Raw genomic sequence first — 22,712 nt, forward strand, 5'->3', positions numbered from 1 at the left:
ACATATTTGAATACACTGACGTATTTGTTTAAAACTATGCTGTTATATTTTTGCACCATATTAAAAGCAGCAGTAACTCTTATTTCCATTATATTATTAAAAATTGTTTTCAGTATGTCATTTTCAGAGGACCAGCTAATGTCTGTCTAATGTCATTTAATGTACTATTTATCTAAAATGCTATGTAGTTCAAAATATCTATAATGGGCTTTTCCTACTTTGGGATCGAAGGTGGCAAAGAATTTGACGAAGGGATGGAACTCTTCAGCGGCGTCATCATACTCAATAAAGTCTGAAACATAGAGAAGATCAACATATAGATTAGTATAAAATACAGACTGGGCAAAACAGGCTTCTGGGTGATCATACTGGACAGCATATACAGTCTCGGATCTATACTTACGGCGAGAATTCTCGCTTTTAAAATATCCCACCAACTTGATGTCCTCATCAAGGTTATAGAAGCCCTTTAGCTCCCTTTCATTGTCAATGATCTCCACTGGATCCTCAATGACCTGAGGAGAATGAGGTCAATGGGTCATTAATAATTTATTTCACTTCAATACAGCTTCAATGCTTGACCACAGTCAATGTACCAGTCCTAAAGATATAAATGCCTGAGTTTATCCACATACCTTCCACTCATAGCTGACAAAGCCATGAATGTAACCAGTTGTACCAGTTATGTGGTCATTGGTCAAGTAAACAATATGTACATCTGATGGGATGGACCAATGACATCATTCACCACAAAAAAACAGCAAAAATGCTGCTATTGGTTGTTGCTTTCGGCATCATCTATATATTGAATACTAACTTTGCACATTTACACATTTTTAGCCAATTCAGTGCAACTTCGTCATGATAACCTTGAAAAGTCTCGAAAACCATCTGCATGCACCAAACCTCTGGCACATGACTTTAATTAAAAGTTAATATCACCAATCTCTGACACTTGGTGAGCACAGCTGGCTCTGGTCCATGCCAGTAGGTCCATATTTAGCTCACTTGATAAATTTATCAGTTGCTTATGACCACCTGAACGCAAACAGCTGGTCACTAGCACTGAGTTAGTAGTCAGTTTGAGTGAATAAGAACCATCGTAACAGGCCATTAGAAACTCACTCTGTGATTCTGAGATGGAGACAGATGTAAGTAGTGAGTTACGTATAACAACTGGAACTCTCGTAGGCAGGTTTCCAAGCCAAGCTCAGAGAGCCAGATCAGTGTGACTCACGTCATAGAGGAATTCCACCAGCGTCTCTGCAGCCATCTGGCCATCGTACTCGATGATCTCATCATCAGCGAAGATGTAGATGCTGTCCACCTCCTCCAAACCTGCCCAAAACAGAGTATCCTGGGTCAAACAACTACCGTCAATCCTGTAAGTGCTAATATGATGAAGTCATTGTAATCTAGAGTTAGTTGTACACAGTAGAATAGACTGCCCTTAATTTTAGGCAATAAAAACACAACATTACTAACTACAGTACAGAGTCCACCATTCATTCATTTCATTTCCAGTCAAAGCAGCCATTAAGGCAACTCAATTCATTTTCATTTGTTCATGAGATGCATTTTTCTCCCTTAGGGTCGCTGGGGTAAAGAAAAACAGAAGTTTCCAAACCTAGTTTTTTTGAAAAGTTATTAAAGCCTATAGAGAAAATGAGATTCCTAACAGCCACCTGGGAGACTTGGTTGAAAAGGCAGTCCAGAAGAAAGGAAGCAAGTTTTTGTTTACCACCAAGCAAATGTATGCAATTCAGAGCTCAGACGAAATATTAGCCCAATGTGTATTAATATGATCATTACATGACCATCAGGGACAATGCAAACTGAGATGTGGTTCTTCATAACTGAACTTGGATAAAAAATTTGGATTGAATAATTCCACAGCTGATAGTGATTTGTCTAAATATACACACTTAAAAGTTCTTCAAGGCTTCCTTAGTAAGGAAAAAGGTTCCATAAGAAACCATTAACACTCAGGCTCTTTGCATCATGAAAGGGTTTTCAGTTTGATGTGTTATATCATTCTAAATAGATCCTTTTTGAAATGGATTTTATATAGCACCAAAAAGGGTTCTTCTATTGTTATTATTGTTAAAAGGGTAGTAATAGAAGAACCCTTCTTTTGGTGCTACAGATGGTTCGATGTAGAACTGCTTTTGGTTGAATTCTAGTTCCAGTGCTTCCTACAGATGTTACAGCACTGTGGGGTAGCTGTAAACCAGGCCTTTGAATCTGGCATATGGTCAAAGGAGGAAGAGTGATTCTTTTAATCTTGTCCTTGTGTGTTTTACAACTACCCTGAGAGGCTAGAGTGATGGTGGCTGAGCGGCAGAACAGAGCATGCGATTATTGTGTTGGGGTTCAGAGATTGCAGTACGAGGCCATTACCCAGTTTCTTGGCAACAGCAGCATCTTTCTTCTCATCCACCAGACCGAATCCGATATCCTCGTCGTCGAGATCATCGAGCACCTGGGCAGCAAGCTGCGTGAGAAGAGAGGAAGAATCACTGCAGCAATCACACATGTGCAGACAGGCAGAGAGCCAAACACTCTGATGTATATCAATGTGCAACCGAGGCCTCAAGCTGCAAGATCAAGCAAGAGCTTCTTATAGCTTCCCAGCTCCTTAAGTACGTGCGTGCGCATGTGTGAGTGTTCGTAACAGCTGGGTCCAAAGCGTCTCGCTGGGAAAGCTTAGGATTGTACAGCCGCTAAAACTGAGGACCTTCACCGAAGAACGGCCCATTGAGCACTGTGCACCACCAGGTGGGATCTTTGGAGCATTTCTCACATGCTAAACATGTGCACAGCCCTGCCGGACCACTTCTTTGCATATTTGCAGCCATCAAAGCAAAAAACAAAACAAGCTGTTTACACTAATCCTGCGAAGTTAGAGCTGTTGATGGACAGCTGTCCCAACCAAAGACAGAAGAGGTAGAAGTACATTTCTAAAAGGCTAAAAGGGAGGAGAATTGTGCATATATGCAAGCCTACACACATACATGGACACGCAAACATCCACCAAACTGGACGCTCACTGCGAGACCCTCTTCTTATGTCTGCCAGAATTAGACAATAGACCTTCCATTTTGCAGAGGACAAGAGTTGCTAGTAGATATTCTCAAATCTTTTTTTCTCTTATTGCATAAACTGGCAGTGCCCTGCTTGTTTCCATCATTAGATATTCCTTTCCTTCACCCCTGCTGATGAGTAATCACAATGTTTATTGCAGCTGCTACACATTAAGATCATTCAAAACCAGCCAAGCTCTCCATTCATTACAGCCAGAGAAGCAGCATCATGAACACTTGCAGTTTTAATGTGTTAAATGTGCTTAAAATCACTTGAAACTGAACCAGATCTGGTCCCAATATTGCTAGTTAATATATATATCTATACCAAATGCTGTCACTGAGCTGGTACCCTCAATGGCACACGATTAATACCTTTACTTTTTAAACATAATTGTACCAAATTAATTTTATACATTCATTTTATACATTTTTAGTTCACTGCTGGAGGCTTTGTTGCTAACAAACACTAGAAGTCAATGGTTACAGAAACCGTATATAAGTATAACCTTAAAACTTCACTCAACCAGCTCAAACCACATGCATTAAAGTCACGTAACAAGCCCAGTGGTCATTTAATGGGGCGATGCCCCACCAACCGATAGTCAACATGACCTAATAAACTACTACTACTACAACAACAACAACTTTTTGTATATCGCTGCTGTCAGAAGAAAACCTCATATCTCCATTTTTTGTCCATTTTGTTTTTGGTTTTTGACAATAATACCTGTTGTTTTTTACAATTTGTGAAGAATGGACCAGAAGAAATGGCCCAAAATGACTTGGAAAGAATTATTATTACATTAAAAGTAAAGTAGGTTTTTTCCTTCTCCTGTAAAGATAAAGTTAAAGATAAGATGTTTTGTGCTGACAACAGCGATATGCTTCTGTAGCATCAGGCAGCAAAAAAAATGGAATAAAAAGAAAAGTTTTTGCTGTTTGCTGTGCATAAAAAGCTACAATTATTAACATAGGAAGGTTTGCATGCATCACTGTATTGGCTGCATTACAGGGGTGCAGTGCATGTGGTGGGAAGATAAACTGGCTCCTTTGAACAGATCTACCATACATTGCTCCCTCCACATTTAGTTGGGGTGCTGAGGTGCATAGATCATGTTTTGATCATGTTTTTTATTTACAGTCATACTGTGTTGTAAACCAACTTTAAAGAAGACCTGGACATGGTTTGAGTTGGTTGGGAAAAGGTCTGGGGATGTATTTCTGGAAATTATTTAGGTGACTATTGACTTCTAGTGTTTGTTAGCAACGTTAGCTCCTAAGCTAAACCAACAAAGCAAAATTTGGGCAGCAAATACATCTTGGTTGATTGACTACGTTTGGGATAAATGCAAAATTGTGCACCACTGCTTTAAGAAATTGGACCATAAGGACCATGTTGGGTTTTTTTGAAGGTACAGTAGATTTATATTCTTTTTTCTTGTATTTTCTAGTGCTTGATTGCTACCAATTTGTCCATCGCAAACTAAAACGTAACGCTTGAAAATGTCCGCAGTTGGATGGATGGATGCACAGACTAATAGACAGAGGTTAGATGGATGCATGGAAGGGTTAGTAGCTGTAGTTGCAGTACAGGAACATACAAAGAAGGCAGCAGAGGTTCGGCCTCTCACTCTCCCACAGCTAAGCACTGTCCTTCACAGAATGCATTGCTTTAGAGGTAAACAAGCCACATTCAAAAAATCTACAATAGCATCGCTCTCTGTTTCCTTCCTCATCTGCAACTACGTAATGTGTTAGAAAATACCTCAACAGGTGAAAGTAGTCCAGACAAATCAATCCTGGACAGAGAGAAAGGAAGGATGCCATTCAGATTTTTTTGATCAGGCTTTAGTGATAGGCCAACAAAGACTGGGGTAAAAAAAAAATGAAAGTGAAAAGGAAGGAGAGGGGAAGAGGGAACAGATTGCGGGCCTGAACATACCTGGTAGGTCAGGGCGGCGGGACTTGTTAGCAACTGCAGAGAGAAGTCAGGTGACTCTTTAGAGTTGGACATCCGACAGATCACAGAATCATGCAACTCCAAAGAATTCACAAGAGCAACCAACAGCACGCAGAATCACCAGGAGAACATGGCTCAGAGTAGAGTACTGAACTGAGACGTCGACAGTCAAACCGCTGTCAAACGCACCACAATGCAGCAAAGGACAAGCAGAACCACTTAAACGAGACTGGGACACTGCCACTCACAAGACGACAGATTCACAGGTGCTGTTCCAGGCTATGCAGGTATTTGTACCTCATGTCCAATTTACCCCTGACTTCTTTCAACTTCTGCATTATTAATCAGTTCACATATAAACAAAGTCCTTCAGAGTAGTTTTACACGAAATGTTCTGTTCTAGAGAAACTAGAGAAATGTTCACAGTGGTGGTGATCGGAACCAGACATCTGAAATATTCAATAACTCTAAAAGCTACATTACTGAGAGTTATTTAAAGAAACAGTTTCAAATGACTAAAATATCATGCTAATTTTGAGGGGTCAACTGATATGTATATTTCAGGGCCTGATATAAATGTTCAGCCATTTAAAGCAGTCACTTGACCCCTAGGCCAAAACTAGGTCAGAATTTGTGAAAGGGCAACTGATGGCATCAAACCATGAAAGTCAATGGGAGTCTTCTTCATGATACAATTCCATGTTCCTTGGTAATTCCTTGGTAATGCCGCCTGACAGGTGAAGAAAGTAAGAACTTGTGGACAGAAGTTTTTCAGCAAGCTAAGCACTTTTGAAGTGCCTATATTTTGCAATGTGGTTTGTCTTTTAAAGTTTTCAAGCATAAAATCATGCCAAACTGTTTTATTTAGGATTTTATATAATTAATTTCCCCTATTTGTTAGTTTACTTAACCAACCTATATGGACGGGCGCACCACCAGACATTTTTAGACTTTGGAGGAATAAAATGTATATTTTTAAATAATTTAATATAGCACAGGTATTTATTCAATTATTTTTGTGGAAATAATGAACTTTGCCAAAAAAAATGTGTGTATAGAAATTGCAACTCTGTGTTTTAATCCAAGAAAGTACAAGATGCTTCATACAAATCCAAGTGGAGTCCTGAGAATTGTCATAAGCACCCCCCGCCCCTTCTGAGGCCTGCAAGGTAGTTCATGTGGCAAGGCCCTGAGCTTTTGTTTGTTTTCTTTCGCAGCTCCAGCTCCGCCCATTTATTAACACACCTGCAGCTGATCTCTGGACCAATTAGCTCCCTTATATATACATAGCGGTGTTTGTAGCTGCTTTTTGTGAGGTCTTGGTTTGGCAGGTTGTTTTTGGTTTGTGTTGGTTAGTCTGCAGTTTGTAGTATTAGAGCTAATCCAGCTGAAGGTTTGTTCAGTCTGAAAGGAATAAATTATGAAATCTGAAATTATGCTAGCTAGCATACATGCTAACCAAACTGCATGCTGGTCAAACTTTTCAAATATTTCTTGATGTCATTCCATAACAAATAAATGGGTGTTTTGGGTTGTAGATATCAAAATCCCTGGTTCCTATTACCACCATTCTAAAGAAATTAGAATCAGTAAGTTTCACCACATCAGGGGTGCCCAACCCTGGTCCTGAAACTCTACCAACCCTGCTGAAACCATTAAGCCAAATCCCTTTACAAAAAAGCAAAACCATTGTTTTAAATCCTAAGTTTTAATAGCCTTTCTTCTGCAGAGATCCTGCAGGTTTGCTGCAACCTTAATCTAACAAGCCTTATTCAGGTAATAAAGGCCTTCAGGGGCATCTGAGTATTAGAGTCAGAAGTCTTGAAACTGAATTCTCCAGGGTGGTAGATCTCCAGGACCTCCACTCTACACTATTTCACATCAAACCACACTAGAAGTCCTTTTTAACAGCTTTGGCATACATTTTAATTGCAGACGTAACGCCAGTGTCTTACGTGAACAGATGCACAGTAAGAAACATTACATTCCCAATACAATTTCTTTTCCAAAGCATGGTGCAGTGCAGCTGGAACCAATTCCAGAAGGTGTGTGCAGGATTTGCACCAAGTAGTAGCAGCAAACTGTGAGATTTAATTTCTAAAATGCTTCCATTTATTGAATATATGTGCAAAATTGAAAACAACACAGATTCAGTTTATGACTGTGAAACATTCTCAGCTGTTTCCTGGCAGTAAATGAAAGCAGCCAGTTGATCTTTTTGACACATCCAGTCAGATGGGCTGGGCAGATCCCTTGCCCAGAGTCTGCATGCTCAGAGGAATACACGTTTATCCCATATTTCCTGCTTAGATAAACTCTCTATCCCATGAATGTTATGGGAAAAGCAGTAAGAACACTAAGATCTATGTTTTCAGACACTTTTTATGCACATCACAGTATTTTGTTCCCCTATTTGAGCTCAAACTGGGGAAAGTTTGACTGCACAGCGTTGACAAGTCGCTTCATGTGAAGTCGCGGTCTCTGGGGTGCGAGTTCGAGTCAAGTCTTAAGTATCTGGCGTGCAAGTTCAAGTCTGTGGTATTTAGAATTTTCCTCTGGTTAACAGCTCCATGTCAAAGTAAACCCTGCTAAAAACTTGTCTGCTTCAATGAGCCTTTCATCATAGACAACCCTTCAATCTGTAGCGCTACATATAATAAATGCAGTGTTCAAAGGTATGCTAGCTAGTTTTATAGCTAATTTTTAAGGCGCATCTGTCAGCTCCAGTCCTTGTGGGCCAAAACACTGCAGACTCCAGCACACTGCCTCATTAAACACTCCTGATTCAGCTAATTAGCAAGGCCTTTATTAACTAAATTCAGAGCAGTAGATTAGGGTAAACGTTAATCTCCACAGCAGCTTGGCCTGAAAGCTTCTGAGTTTGACATGCCTGTTTTAAGGGAATGTGATCTGTAACCTATTACAACTTTAGCTAGATGAACTGATAACTTTAGCTCAATTAGCTTCATGTGCTAGTGCTAACTAGCATACTCACTATGCAAACTACATATTAGCCAACCTTTTTAAGTAGTTTTGCCACTTTAACATGTTTAATGCTTTGTGCTAGCTGTCAGACTGAAGGTTTTATATAATGAAAGGCCTGTTATTTGATGCCATACTGAATTGGACGATGCTACAGTCTACAGGAGAACATCATGGCAGATATCCCTGCTTAAAAGCACTATTAGAGGCCTTTCTAATGGGAATTGGCTTCATGTTTTCCAATACAGACCACTAGTTTCCTGTTGCACACCTTTAGATCTCATTAGGAAGCCATTAAATGCATTTAGAATCAACCATTCTTCACCTGTTAAATGATTAGCATCCCTTACTTTGTGATATCAACCCATTAAAAAAACACCAAGAAGCAAAAGAAACACTTGGTTTCTGTTGGGTTTGGTTTTATGGGTTTTTCAGCAGGGCTGACTGCATGGCTGTAGCAAAACTGACTGGCTTATAAGGTTGGAAGTGTTTTATTACCGCACTGGCGTCCAAATTTGATCAGTTTATGTTTGGGTTTTTTTCTCAGGCTGCAATTTCATGTGTCGCAAGTCCTCATTTCTGTTAAAACCTAGTGAATATTTTGGTAAGTGCTTTTGAACACATGCTTATTTGATGTCATAATCCAGTTTAGCGCTCAACTGAACATGATGGGCTTAAATTGTTTTAAAACCTAATTTGGATTACAGTGCATCAGGTAAGTGCAGTAATAGCAGACTGTTCGTCTAAACTAATATCTCAGCATGGTCATGACGTTAAACTGTCAGCACCAATGTAACAGATCTTCAACTGACCACATCAGGTTCTTATTCATACATTGCCTGTGAAAACTTTGGTGATGCCTTGGCTTCTTTTGTAATGTTCAGAATAACGTTTAAAATGATTTTCACTAGGCCTTCAGTTCAAGTCATGGATGTCAAAACTTTCTAGCATCTCTATGGGATTTCTAATAGTATGTTAGCATATAGTATTGTATGTAGTAGTACTTTCTCTCTGTTTTAAATTAACTATTCCATAGGTTTACTTCAACCTTTTAACAGACATATTAGCATACATTCTACCTTGTATTTTGCAGTTTTGCAGTGATTCTTTCAGTAAAAGGCTTTGACACAGGAGCTGCCATTGTTTTCCATTTCCAACTACTGATAGGCACCTGGTTAAGCTACTGCTTGTATTCACTCTGTGACATATCTAGGATTTCTACAAGGTTTAGAGTGAATTGGGGTATATTTTGCCATATTCAACAAAGTGTCTACATTAGTAGACGAACTGATGTCTCAGGAGATATTTTTTTTCTTACTCTGAATGGTTTCACAGTTTTCATTCCCAAACTATTTCCAATGCCCATATTGAAATCTTTCTGGGCCAAATGTGGTTAAAACACATGAGCAGTTTTATTATTTATGATGACTACTGTTAAAATATGGTGCATGTAATCATTCCCGAGGTAGGACTAGTGTTGGTTGTTCTTTCAGAAAAACGGCAACATCTAAATAAAATGACAAATCAACAAAGAAACGTTTCAATTATACAACACTTTGGGTGTCCCCAAACGTTTGACTGGCAGTGTAAATTAAAGGGATACTCCAATCAGACCAGGAAAACCACCTCCTGGTGACATATCTAGAAGGTGGGAGGAACTTTTGAAAAACTACATCTGCTTCACGGTGGATTTCTTTGGGCGCAGGCAGTTTGGAATGTGTTTCTTAACAGTAACATTAGCTATCTAGCTATCTATCCTTCTGCTGCAACTGTAGCTTCTCAAAAATTCCTCCCACCCTCAAGAAATGTCATCAGAATGCCTAGACTGGCCAGAGTGTCCCTTTAAATGCTCTGCCAGTATTGTATTCCCTATTGAATTGTATTCCCAACTCTCTGGTGCCAGGCTGAAGTTGGACATGGTTATGAAAAGCCAACAAGCAGTTCAGATGAAGTTTTGGTTTGATCAGTTATCAGAAGACAGCAGGTTGTTAGTGTGAAGTTTGGTTCGGTTGGTTAGATGAGAAAGATAGCAGATGACATGACTCAGACATGAGCAACAGCCGACAGCATGCATTCAGCAAGAGAGAGAGGGAGAAAAACAGAGTCCGTCTGTTTTAGGCGCTAGGTATACGTCATTCATCTGTCTAAAAATTTAATAATGGTGGTACATTTTCTGTCACTCATTGTTCAAAGCCCCCCAGACAATCGGTCCCACGCTTCAGAGGTAGCAGCCGAGAAGGAAATGAAAGCTGCTTAGCTTTCAGTTAAATGAATGGGGCTGAATCACTGATGACCCTTCTCTGATCTTCCCACCAAAAAAACAGAAGGATACAAATAAAGAAAACTGGTTGGGGTGCAAAATTGAACAGCATTTTGAATGGATGTGACCTCAGAAGTCCCACTGAATGGGTGTATAGAAGGAAAAAACATGCTTTCCTAGCTAGAAAGTCTGCAATACAGAGCAAATATTAAATGTTTGACAATGTCAGAAAGGTCAGCCAGCTTCAGCTCTGAATAGTTTGAAGTTGGCATGAGTATGTTCTTTTTCAGTTGTTTTCCCCTCTGTGTTGCCAGTGCCTTACGTTTAAGCCAACTTTAATAAAACAAGGGCTTTGTCAGATTGCCTTAATTACATTTCACTTGGCATCGGTCAGAGTTGGTGTTCTGCAATTAATTTGTTCAAAAGCCTAAACTCACACATACACACATGCAAACCATTGTATTTGACGTCATGGTTTCCTGTCTGTGTTCTGCTGCAGGGTGGATTGGATTGGTGAACCATAAGAAGGTGAAGTGCAGCTATAAAAGGGCCTATAAGAGGTCAGAGGCCTCAAATAAACACTACATCTCCTAAAAATGAATATTAAAGGCTGCTTTTGCTGGAGATAAATAAATTCAGTGGTGGTCTCTGACTTTTGCACAGTACTTTGTTAGCATATGTGCTATCATATGTGCTGCGATGCTGACAATTGCATGAGTGGGGGTCTCATATGTACCAAGCCTAAGGGGGATGCTTAGTATTTGTTCATGTAGGAGCCCGTTCTTCACTTTCTCCTTGGCATCCCAAGGTTTAATGCTGGCTGCTGTAGACATATGATTCATACTTTCTCCACCATTACACAACATATGTTTTTTCCCTTTCAATTCCAGACATTTGGCTTCCACAAGCTCTCACATCTCCTTCACCTGTACTCAAAGCTGGAGCCAGAACCCCACCACCACCCCAGCCCAACCCTCCCCATCCAGTGCCATGAATGACTCATCGAGCCTCTGGCATCACCTGAGCTTTGGCTTTCTACTTCTTCTCTAACGGACTCGGAGGACCCCACTTGATCATGTTAGTGTCACTCTTGTTGTTCTAGCAATATTTCTTGACCATTCCTCTCTCGAAATATGATATTACACAGGCCAATCATTGACATGTGCTCCTCAAAGACATAAAGAGATGAAGCAAGCTGGACCTTTGCGCAAGGCCTGCATACAACAATGACTACAACCAATGAGGCCATCTCCAAAGTTCAGGAGGGGTTCTACCACAATACTCATTTCCATTTAAATGCAGACCAATGCTCGTATTTTCCACCAAAGCAGAGACAGGACAGATCTCGCTATTCTATTCAATTCAATAGCGACAATGAGTGAGTTTACACTCAATAATCTGATCATAATGGCGTGCCCCCTTAAAGAGTATCCAAGGTAAGATCTACATACAACAATGAACTAATACTGATTAGCTTAACCAGTACACAAAAGCCATCCAGTGTACAGTAAAGGTGACTGGCTTAGCCGAAAGCACTCTACCACACATTCCACCCTGGTGCTATTTTTATAGGTATATTTTCCACTTCAATTGTCAAAGTTCAGAAATGCACCACGTTTCTTATTTAATCCTGTTGTACTTTCAAAACTGACAGGCGTCAAAGAAACTGACACATGCAGTCCATTGGCACATTTAAGCCACATATCAAACATGTCAGATCTGTAGAGTTACATTTTCAATCTACCTTTAAAACTGCTATTTAAAAACAAGATTGTCAGATGAAGTCAAAGTTGTTGAATGCTTTGACATCTAACTGCTCTGAGTCATTACAGCGCTAATTATAAGAGACAGCACCTTCAAAACATTCCACTGTGCTATACCACTGCGAATGATTTAACAGTTACCTTGTCGATAACAATGTCTTTGCAAGGAATAGACTGCCTTAATTATGTCTTTTTCAGTGCTGCAAGTGTTCATTAATCTTAATCAAGAATTCTCGACTGACCACTTCAGTTGTTGCAGGTATTAACTGATGCTATCAAACACTATGGGCCAGATTGATCAAACTCACGATGGTGTTTTGGCTTCTTATCCTGTGTTTCCTGATTTTGGGAGTGAAATTTACACCTTATAATTAATCCTTTATAATCGAGTCAGCATACAGAGAGGAGGTGCAGCAGCTGACGGACTGGTAAAATAATATTTACTAGTAAAGAAATTAGAAATTTTCATTCTTTATTTTAAAAAATTGAATTGCGGTATTTTGACCTGCATTCTAGGCAACAGCAAATCAAAATCAACATGTAAATAAGGTCAAACATATTAAAGACCTACACCAAGGGTTGTCTGCCAAAACTGACTTGATAAAAGAAGCTAAAACAACAAAGAATACCAAAATTCTCAGAAACAGAACTACAAGTGCTGGCAAATAACAGTGAATAGCCTGATGAAGATGCTTTGAAAGTTCATCTCACACACACACACACACACATTTTCTAAGCTGCTTCTCGCTCAAGTTCATCACAAAATGTTCATACTTACAAAAATGTGTATAAAATATTTACTTGTAATTTTTCAAATTCAACTTTTAATATTTGAGCATCTTTAACTTTTTTACAAAAATTTAAGTTTAACATTAAATTCTTTGAACAGCAACCTGCTGGAATTATATATTGCTATGGCAAGCTTTTATTTCCAAGGAATTTGGGGCTCAGAGATGGGGCTAAACTGCTGTAGGCTGAATAGCTGGATCTATGGAAATGAATTCATTTCATATTTCATCACAAAATCAATGAATTCAAAACAGGCTGATTCACAGCTTCATTTGCATATACAGACTCCATGGCCTGGGGACTGTTTAGTATAGTATAATGTAGTCTTAAAACCACATCAAACTGTTTTATATCCGAATTTCTCCACGATAGGGGGCCGTTCTCTGGCTTTGTTTCAACGACTTCAGCAAGCAGAACTGAAGCAACAGAGCATTACACAATGTAAAACTTTAATCAGCCTCTTTCTTAGCAAAGGAATAACCTGCCTGACCATGCAATACTTCAGCATTACAGCTTTATGTTTGACCCCTTGCTGGAACAGGAGCATTTGTTTTGCTGTTTTTCGATATTACACGAATATGAAAGCTCCACTCCTGCTGTGAGTTGTGAAGATGGCCGTTTGATGTATCCTGCAAATAACCGAGCTTTTCCAGGAAAGTGGGGAGAGGAAATAAGCTAATGAGTTAATTATGGTTTGATAAAACTTCTTCCAAACTCAATTTTCTTCCAACTGGGAAATATGACTCAGTCTCACAGGACTGACGCATTCTGTGCTGCCCAATCAGCTCACTTTTACATCTGGCCATGAGCTGAAACACAATGAGCTTTATGTATTACATTTAGAAATGAACAGCAGCAACATCAACACTATTAAGGCTGCAAACTGTGCTTTGGCATTATGGGAGTTCTCAGCAAAAAGGGATCAGCGTGAAAGCTAAATGATGTATGGTGTTTTGTGGGTAACTATAACAGAAGAATGGCACGTTTAAAAGAGCTGTTTTGTGAACTGCAAAGAACCCATGAGGAACCTGTTTTTTGATAGGTTGTGCATTTCAATAACATTTGTACAATATTCAATAATTGTCCTCAGACCAGCCACTTCAAGTTCCTGTCCTTGTTTTTACAACAATTGTCTATTTTATCAGCTGCACTGACCAACTTGTAGTTCTACAGTTACACACTGTAGTTCATCTGTTTCTCTGCATACTCTCTTACCCTGTTCTTCAGTGGTCAGGACCCCCACAGGACCACCACAGAGCAGGTATTATTTGGGTGGTAGATCATTCTCAGCATAAACACTGATGTGGTGGTGGTGTGTTACTGTGTGTTGTGCTGGTATGAATGGATCAGACACAGTGCTGCTGGAGTTTTTAAACACCTCAGTGTCACTGCTGTACTGAGAATAGTCCACCATCAAAAAATATCCAGCCAACCACATCTTGTGACCACTGATGAAGTATTAGAGGATGACCAACACAAACTGTGCAGCAGCAGATGAGCTATCGTCTCTGACTTTACATCAAGGTGGACCGACAAGGTAGGAGTGTCTAATAGAAACTCCAGCAGCACTGCTGTGTCTGATCCACTCATACCAGCACAACACACACTAACACACCACCACGTCAGTGTTACTGGAATGCTGAGAATGATCCACCACCAAATAATACCTGCTCTGTGGAGGTCCTGACCAACAAAGAACAGGGTAACAGAATATACAGAGAAACAGATGGACTGCAGTTTGTAACTGTAGATCTACACAGTGCTCCTATATGGTGGAGTGGAGCTGATAGAATTAAAGTAAAATAAAGTATCTTTACATGCACTTTCCTTTAACAAGGAATGTAAAGTGGTCTGAAATCTACACTATAAGTGGCTGTAATGTCTTCTTGCACTAAGTCTGAATGAGAGCTGGACTGAATGAGCCGTGAGAATGGCAGCCGTGTAGATGATCATGGAAGTGTGACACGGTCAAGTCCCCTGCTGCTGGCTTCACACTGTGTGGGGCGTTAGAGATGGCAGGAGAGACCGGGGGAGTGGAAAAGCCCTGCTAATAGCATCAAGCTGTGTGCTAACTCATTCAGATGGTCACCGTGGATGACGCATATTAAGGGTGGCCTGGCCTCGAACAGGACATGCAATTCATTTAGTGTCACTGCAGTTAGACACTGATTAGAAGGCTAGATGTTGGGTTCTATGAACTCTGTGTTCAAAGGTGCCACTCAAAGCCACAATGTGTCTTGGAAGTTGACACATCATCTACTCTTAAAAGCATTGTTTTGCAAAAAATCACGGACAAAAATATGTTTTATGTCTGAAGGTTAGTAGATTCCTACTCGGCCAATATTTTCCAAGATAATCCAAAATCATGGGCTTTTACAGGGACCCCTTTGCAGCAGTAACAGCTACTACTCCTCTGGGAAGACCTTACACTAGAAAATGCAAATGCAATGAGTATTACATTCACCAGCTCATCCAGGAACTCCATCCAAAGATACTGGATGGAGTTCCATCACTCCAGTGGATGCAGTTAACCTGCTTTTCAACCCAATACTTGGGGGCTTTATACCCCTCTAGCTTACACTTGGCATTGGGCCTAGTGGCCTTAGGCTCATGTGCAGTGTCCTATTCAACAGACAGTGCTCTTCGATGTAGATCATACAAGGGTCATATAAGGTCCACAATTGACCCCCTGTGTCAGCAACGAGCACCTAAAACCAGCAGAATTCACTGATTAGAAAAAAGTCTGGATACTTATATAATGTAAAACCAGTAAGTCACACAAGGTTGGTTATTATATTAGCAAACCTATATTAGATGACCCAATAATTTTATGGAGTTCCATGCAATTGAGTGATGATTTGTGCATGCAGTGTTAATTGGTTATTTGGCCATTGCTTGGCTACATTAGACTCCAGTGCAAAACTAAACATTCAAACTTCAAACACCAAAGACGCCTTGGCTGATCAACTACATTTAAGACAAGGGGAAAATTGTGTGAATTCAAAATTGGAATTATTCTTGAGTAAAGGTCAAGAATAAGGTGACTGTATGCCCTTTTATATGCAGTCATGTGCAGCACATAATTTAGAGGGGTGACCAAAGTATAAAACTTTATTGCTTGACTTTTTTTCTCTATGGACCTTTCACTGAATTACTTTAAATAATAAAACTACATAAAATAAAAAACAGACTTTAGATATTTCCAAAAATTTTGTTATGAGCGGTTTAAACCCAATGCATTAATAGAGATAGTAAGATAGAACTATAAACACTTTAAAAAACTGAGTTTTTGTGTATTTATTCAGTGTTCTTTTAAAAAAATCTTTTACATCTCTTTTAAAATAAAGTTGAAAGATTTCGCTTAATTAAGAAGAATACTTGAAAAAGTTAAGAAAATAAGAATTTTCAAGTAAAGAAAAATACTATCACATGATTTCATATTACTACCGAAACATGGTCAGGCTGTGGGCGGAGCTTTATTTCAGCCATGCCTCTGTTTTTTAAAGCAGGAAATGAGGCTGCATCGCCGTCCCTCATACTCCCATAGTGAGCAGTTAGATGCCATTGTAAATATGTCCCAGGGTCAGAAACGTTCTGCAACTAAGCAAATGTCTTTGTTTTAAAGAAAAAATTTGATTTGGATTTTATGTGTGTAAACTGTTCAAAGCTGTGTTTGCTAGACATGTACTGGCTAGTGTTTTTGAGTTCTGTTCAAAATTAGCTACAATTGTCACTACCGAAATGGTCACTACTGGAACATTTTAATTTAGTCTAATGATTGTTTTGGTAGTGACAAAATGGAATATCAAATAATTTATTTTCATAAAAAAAACTTAAGTATAGGGTCATTGAAAACACATTGATTTTATACTAAAATCAAAGTCAGTAAAAATCTCATAAGAGTTTGAACTCTAACTCTGAACCGATTTGGTAGAAAGATTCAGATGTCAACATCATAACAGTTGTAGGTCCTACTGTCCCACCATATTTTAGTAGTTATAGGACTATAGAGTTTCCCCATTCGTATCAGCTATAAATAAGTAACACACTGTGCAGTAGACACCGCAAGCTGTACACAAACAGGATTACATAACACTGTACTGGGTAGCCATGAAAGATTTAGGTACTGCCTAGAAATGCATGAGTCACTCTATGGGAACAACACAACAGGCCAAAACCATGAAAGATGAACGATCAAGCTGACTGGTACACAGATGCAGTAAAATCAAGTTCAAGTTTCTCTAGTTTCAGTTTGACTACACTAAGCACAGATAAACATACTTTAAAAAGTCATTTGCTTCAGCTGTCTGCTCCATCTTCTTGAGTCGCCGCATTCATTCCAAAAAAAAAGAGGACTTACATCTTACTGTTTTATTGTTGAAAGAACCAAAAGGGTGATAGATTTGGAAAAATAAAACCAAAAATTAGGAGTCTAATCACAAAACCCTTTGGTGCTTGGACCCCTAATAAGCATGGCAGTAAACATGTTGCATGTGTACAAATGACAAGTGAAGATATGACTTTAAGGTTCCCATCTCTGCATTCAGTTTTACAGTGTAGATCATGCACACATACTGTCACACATACTGTCAGCTTGGATTTGTGGGACAGCAGTCCCTAACCCTAACTTCACACATCCAGATGACAATAAATGATGTGATGATATAGTACATGTAGCTGCCATTAAAACGGTCCACATAATCTTTGTCTCAGAAAATGTTTACTATGGACATGTTCACTTTTGAAGACCACAACCAAATCCATATTGTAGACATGTGAGCTTCTACACACAGTGCACAAACCACACTGCTAAATAGGTCTGATCTCTGCTCATTTTTTTGCCATGTTTTTCATTTTTCATCTATAATGTTTGTTATACACATGTCACAGCAAGAAGAGTCTGGGTTCGATTCCCCGGCCAGGCAACCAGGGACCTTTCAGTTTGGAGTGTCTGCATAGGCTTCGTCCGGGTACTCTGGTGTCCTTTCACAGGCGTGCAGTCCCCACAGTGCCACGTTTAAAGTCACAGAGCTCTTTAGTACTGTCACTGCTTGTCTATAGAGAATGCATGGTTATGTGCTTGAATTTACACATCTGTTATCAATGAGTGTGGCTGAAACATCTGAACTCAATCATTAGGAGGGGTGTCCACAAACTTTTGGTCATAGTGTATTTGTGTGACATATAAAAATTCTAAAATTCGACAGCATTAGCATTTACATCTGCTTAGATTTGCCTGACCTACCACATCCACTGTCTTACACAAGCCTCTCTAAATTCAGTTTGAGTTTGTTAAAGTGTTCTCTCTTCTATGCTAGAAAATGTGTCTCAATTACTATAAAAGTCTGTTTTGAAGTGAAAAAAACTGCAATGAAAAACAGGATGTGGACATTATTAGCGATGCATCGCACGGTCATGCACACTACATTCGAGTGCCGGGCTCAGGTGCCTGTGTGACGTAATGTCCATGTAGAGCCACACAGTGATCAAGGCCTGCGCTCTCTCCACAGCTGAGACCAATTAAATGCTGGCTGAATGAGAGCCAGTGTGGGAGTCAAGCATCTTTGGAACGAGAAGCATCTTTTAGATTAATAAATGGCCGAGTTATTTCAAAACAATGGCAAAAATGTAGCACAAACCCAAGCGAGCTATGTCTTATAGCTGTCAGACTGAGCTTTAGTTTAGTCCAATCTTGGTATAAATTATCTGATATGTTACTCAAAGGCTCTGCATTCTACGTTCTTCTTTTTTCCTTAAGGTTCAGTTATAAAATCTACGTACTTTCATGCACCAAAACCAGTTGTAATACCTTTTTGTTCAACCATTTTCTGCTATTCCCTTTACTTGAACCTTGGTAATATGCTAACCCTGCCAATGCCAACATGTCAGATGTCATATGCTGTCATGATGTGTTATTTTTGCTTCCAGTCATTCACAATGTGCTTTAAACTATGTATATTTTTACAAAAACAGTTTAGGCTATTTGGGTGACTACTGAGTTCTACTGTTTGTGGCAAAATTTAGGCTTAAAACATATCTTGGCTGAATGACTTCAAGTCGAACAAGCGGAAAATGGGGTGAATACATTTTTTTGTATTATAAACGATTCCTTTAATCTAGAAAGGCCAAAAATGTTCATGTGAACTGCCGTTAGCTTAGCATTATATATTATTAGAATCCTATAGGGGTGCTAGCAAAATGATTGTGGAGGTATATATAAATATGTATACGTATTTTAATTTATGACCCTACCTCTAACAGTTACAGTTCACCACTGGTTTATATACTATATCAAATTCTTTTCATTCAGTTCAATGGGACAGTTGGTCAGATGCAAATAAAAACAGAAAGCAGTGTTTTTATAATTCTATTTTGACCTGTATTTAAACCAAACAAGTACAAAAACAAGATATTTAAGGTTTTATAAGGTTTTTATAAATATATGCACATATATAAAATTGATGCCTACAACGTGTCCTTTATGGCCGAGGATACACTGCCAAAGAAGCATTAGCAAAGATTACGACAGTTTAAAAATAACATTCCTCTGTGAGGGATTGCAAAGATTTTAGGTTTTTCTGTATTTTTAGGTATTTTAGGTATTCACAGTGCATAATACCATGAAATAATTGAGGGAATCCAGAGAAATCTCTGTGAATAAAAGAAAAGGCCGAAAACCACTGAAACTGAATGCCAGTGACCTTCAACCACTCAGACAGCACTGCATTGAAAACAGTTTCTATGATGGATCACCATAAACTGTTGTCAATAAACACTGTTAATCACTGCATCTACAAATGCAGGTTAATGTACTATGCAGTAATATGTCAACAGTGTCCAGAAACACTGCCAATTTCTCTGGGTTTGAGCTCAACTGAAATGGCCTGATGTACAGTGGCAAAGTATGTTGTGGTCTGACGAGACAACATTTCAGATTGTTTATGGAAATAATGGTAATGTTTTCCAGGCCAAAGAAGAAAGTGATCTAGATTGTTACCAGTGTAAAGTTGAACTGGTCTGTCATGGTACTGAAGCAACACTGAAGGCCTGTACAGTTTCACAGCTTCTTGTATAACAGAAACAGAAGAATGACAGAAAATTCAGCTTTCAAAATTGGTTCAGTTAGTGTCTTCAGTCCTCAAACAATTACTTAGCTTTGTTAAAAGGAAAGGTAATGTAACACAGTGGTAAACATCCTCCTGTTGGTTCTGTAATGTGTTGCAGGCACTATGTTTAGAATAAATGTTCATAATGTAAAACATGTTTTTGTACTGTTTTCAATTGAATAGATTAGGAACACAGTTTACTATTTGCTGCTTTCTGTTAGCATTTCATGTACTGTCCCATTTTTTTTGGAATGGCGGTTGTATAATTAACATTCTGTTTATTGTGCATAACCACTCTTTGATTTTGGTAAAACAGTGCCAGAAAGTGTTGTCACTGTCCCTGTGTTTTAAATATATCCTGTGTTTTGTAAGAGTTCAGCAGGTGAGGTAGTGACCCAAGGGGCTCCCCTAAATATTTCAGATGGCACTTTGCTCCTCTCCAGGTCCATGACATTTTCAGACATGAATAAGAGATATTAATACAGCCCTCCATTACGCTGGGAGCAGAGCATGTATTAATCATCACACGCAAATACATGCACCTCTGAGAGTCCACCTCAGTGTTTCGCTCTCGCTCAGCGACTATATAGAGGCTTAGGTGAATATCGCATTCCATCACATCATGTTGTGCTCACCTCACAGAGCAGTGCAGCCAAGTCTGCTTGCATTATAGACAGACGGATGGCCTTGATTACATAATAATCATCACACAAATGCACACACACACACCACACATACACACACACACACCTTTTTGTTTAACTTCAGAAAGCGAGGATGTGAAGATCGTTTGGCTAATAAAATGCTGTTACATGCTTAGTTTTTCGGTTATGCAAGCGGACCTCTATTGCTGTATGCTAGTCAAAGGAATGAAACTGTCATATATATATATATAAAATGATATACATACATACATACATACATGCCACTGTCAACATGTCAGATGTCATATTCTGTCATAAGTTCTTATTTTTGCTTAGAGTAATAAACCATATCTTTACATACCATGTAAACCATACCATCTTTATAAAAACAGTTCAGGCTACTGAGTTCAGGCTACTAGTGTTTGTTTATATATATATATATATATATATATATAGATAGATAGATAGATAGATAGATAGATAGATAGATAGATAGATAGATAGATAGATATGGGACAAAACCTCATATCTCTAAAATGATAACTTCCTACAGGAATAAACACCCTTTATACTCAATGTAAGTCAATGGAACCAGACAGTTTTACAAGTCCTTTTAGGTATTTTCTGTTGGTCCATTAATCGTTAAATTTACACACAATATAAAAGATTAACAGACACTTTAAATTTATGTCAAAAACTCAAAAAAATGGAGATCCATGGTTTTGTTCTGACAGCAGCAACAGAAAGATGTTTTATGGTTTTATGGTTTGGCCTAAAATGTATTTCTGCAATAATATAATTGGATATATAGTATAACGCAAAACCCTAAGTGTATTCTTTGAAGATTTGCTACTGGTGGTTTTGGAGAGCAAATAAAGTGACTATATTTGTGTTGGAGGTGTCATAACCTCTGGTTCCTATCACCACCACTGTAAAAAAAATCCGGTTCTCTACAAAGAATCATTTCAGATCAAGCAACTCTACTTCATTTATACATCAACCATTTAATCACACAGATATCGGTCAGTAAAATTGGTGGAACTTTTGTCTATAGGAAAAATGAATGTAATTTTTTTAAAAGAAAAAAAAGTTCCAAAGCCAGTGTTTTTTGTACAACATGCATAATATGGCTTAATTATGAGGGATTTGAGGAATATGAGGTCAAGTAGGAAATTTGCTACATAAATATTTTATGCTAAAAACATTTAGCAGCTTTCAAGTGAGATAACCTCCTGCCTTTGTTTTTTGTGTAGCCCTGATTTTGCTCGCCAGTTAAACGGCCCCTTCCTGTCAAAGTAGGTAGAAAGAAGGCAGAAGTCTTGCTTATGAAACCCTGTGTAAGCTAACGTATTGAACTGACATCATAAGACTGGTACCCCAATACCCTATACAAACCAGACAGCTCTACACATTTAATATCTGGTGTTGTGTAATAGCACTCATGTAGTGTATAGTTATGCCGCACATACACATCTTCTAAGCCGCTTCTTCTTCTGGATCGCGAGGGATATACAGTTATGCCATTACCCTTAATTTCACGTAACTTAGTGGCATCACTGTAACATATGTATGCTAATTCGCTGTTTGTTTTGGTTACTTAATGACCTTATAACTCAAAGGACCTGGTGATATTCATGGTAAAATGTAAACAAGGCATGTCCATATTAAGCTTTGGTTGGAAACAAAAGTGTTTAATGCCGAATTGAAAACTGTCCAATCAGATTTTTTTTTCTTTAGATAGATACAGCCAAGTTATCTCTCTCATTGGTCAGGCCAGGACTCTTTACTATAGGATTCAAATCTGGTAAAACAAGGTAAAATTTATTTCAATGTTTATAAAATTCCAATGTCCATGTAAACAAATGTTTATCAGCATTAGCTTAATGCTAACACTCTCTAAATCCCATTGGGGCCTAGCTAATAGTCATGGTTTACCACTGCTTAGTGGTATTTATCATTTATTAGTGTCAATGCACCCAACATCTACTTGTATCACAATTGAAAAATAAATAAACTGATAAAAATGATGAAAAGGAAGTCTCCTAGGAGCAGTTAAAATACACTGGATCATCCTGAGAACCATAGGCAGGGATGGACTGGCCCTCAGGAGGATCTGTGGTTC

General features: G+C 38.7%; 1 protein-coding gene across 2 annotated transcripts in view; it reads right to left on the minus strand.

Moving 5' to 3' along the window:
- casq1b (calsequestrin 1b) overlaps positions 1–22,712 on the minus strand; it is a 40,850-nt gene that overhangs the window by 6,499 nt on the left and 11,639 nt on the right. For both annotated transcript variants that reach the window (XM_037532631.1, XM_017722972.2), the window contains exons 2-5: positions 2,401–2,494; positions 1,238–1,338; positions 404–515; positions 219–292 (exon numbers count right to left, since the gene is read on the minus strand). In XM_037532631.1, coding sequence (XP_037388528.1) covers positions 219–292; positions 404–515; positions 1,238–1,338; positions 2,401–2,494 — 381 coding nt within the window. The remainder of the gene's footprint in view (positions 1–218; positions 293–403; positions 516–1,237; positions 1,339–2,400; positions 2,495–22,712) is intronic.

Source organism: Pygocentrus nattereri, chromosome 22 (assembly GCF_015220715.1).
Source record: "Pygocentrus nattereri isolate fPygNat1 chromosome 22, fPygNat1.pri, whole genome shotgun sequence".
Lineage (NCBI taxonomy): Eukaryota > Metazoa > Chordata > Actinopteri > Characiformes > Serrasalmidae > Pygocentrus > Pygocentrus nattereri.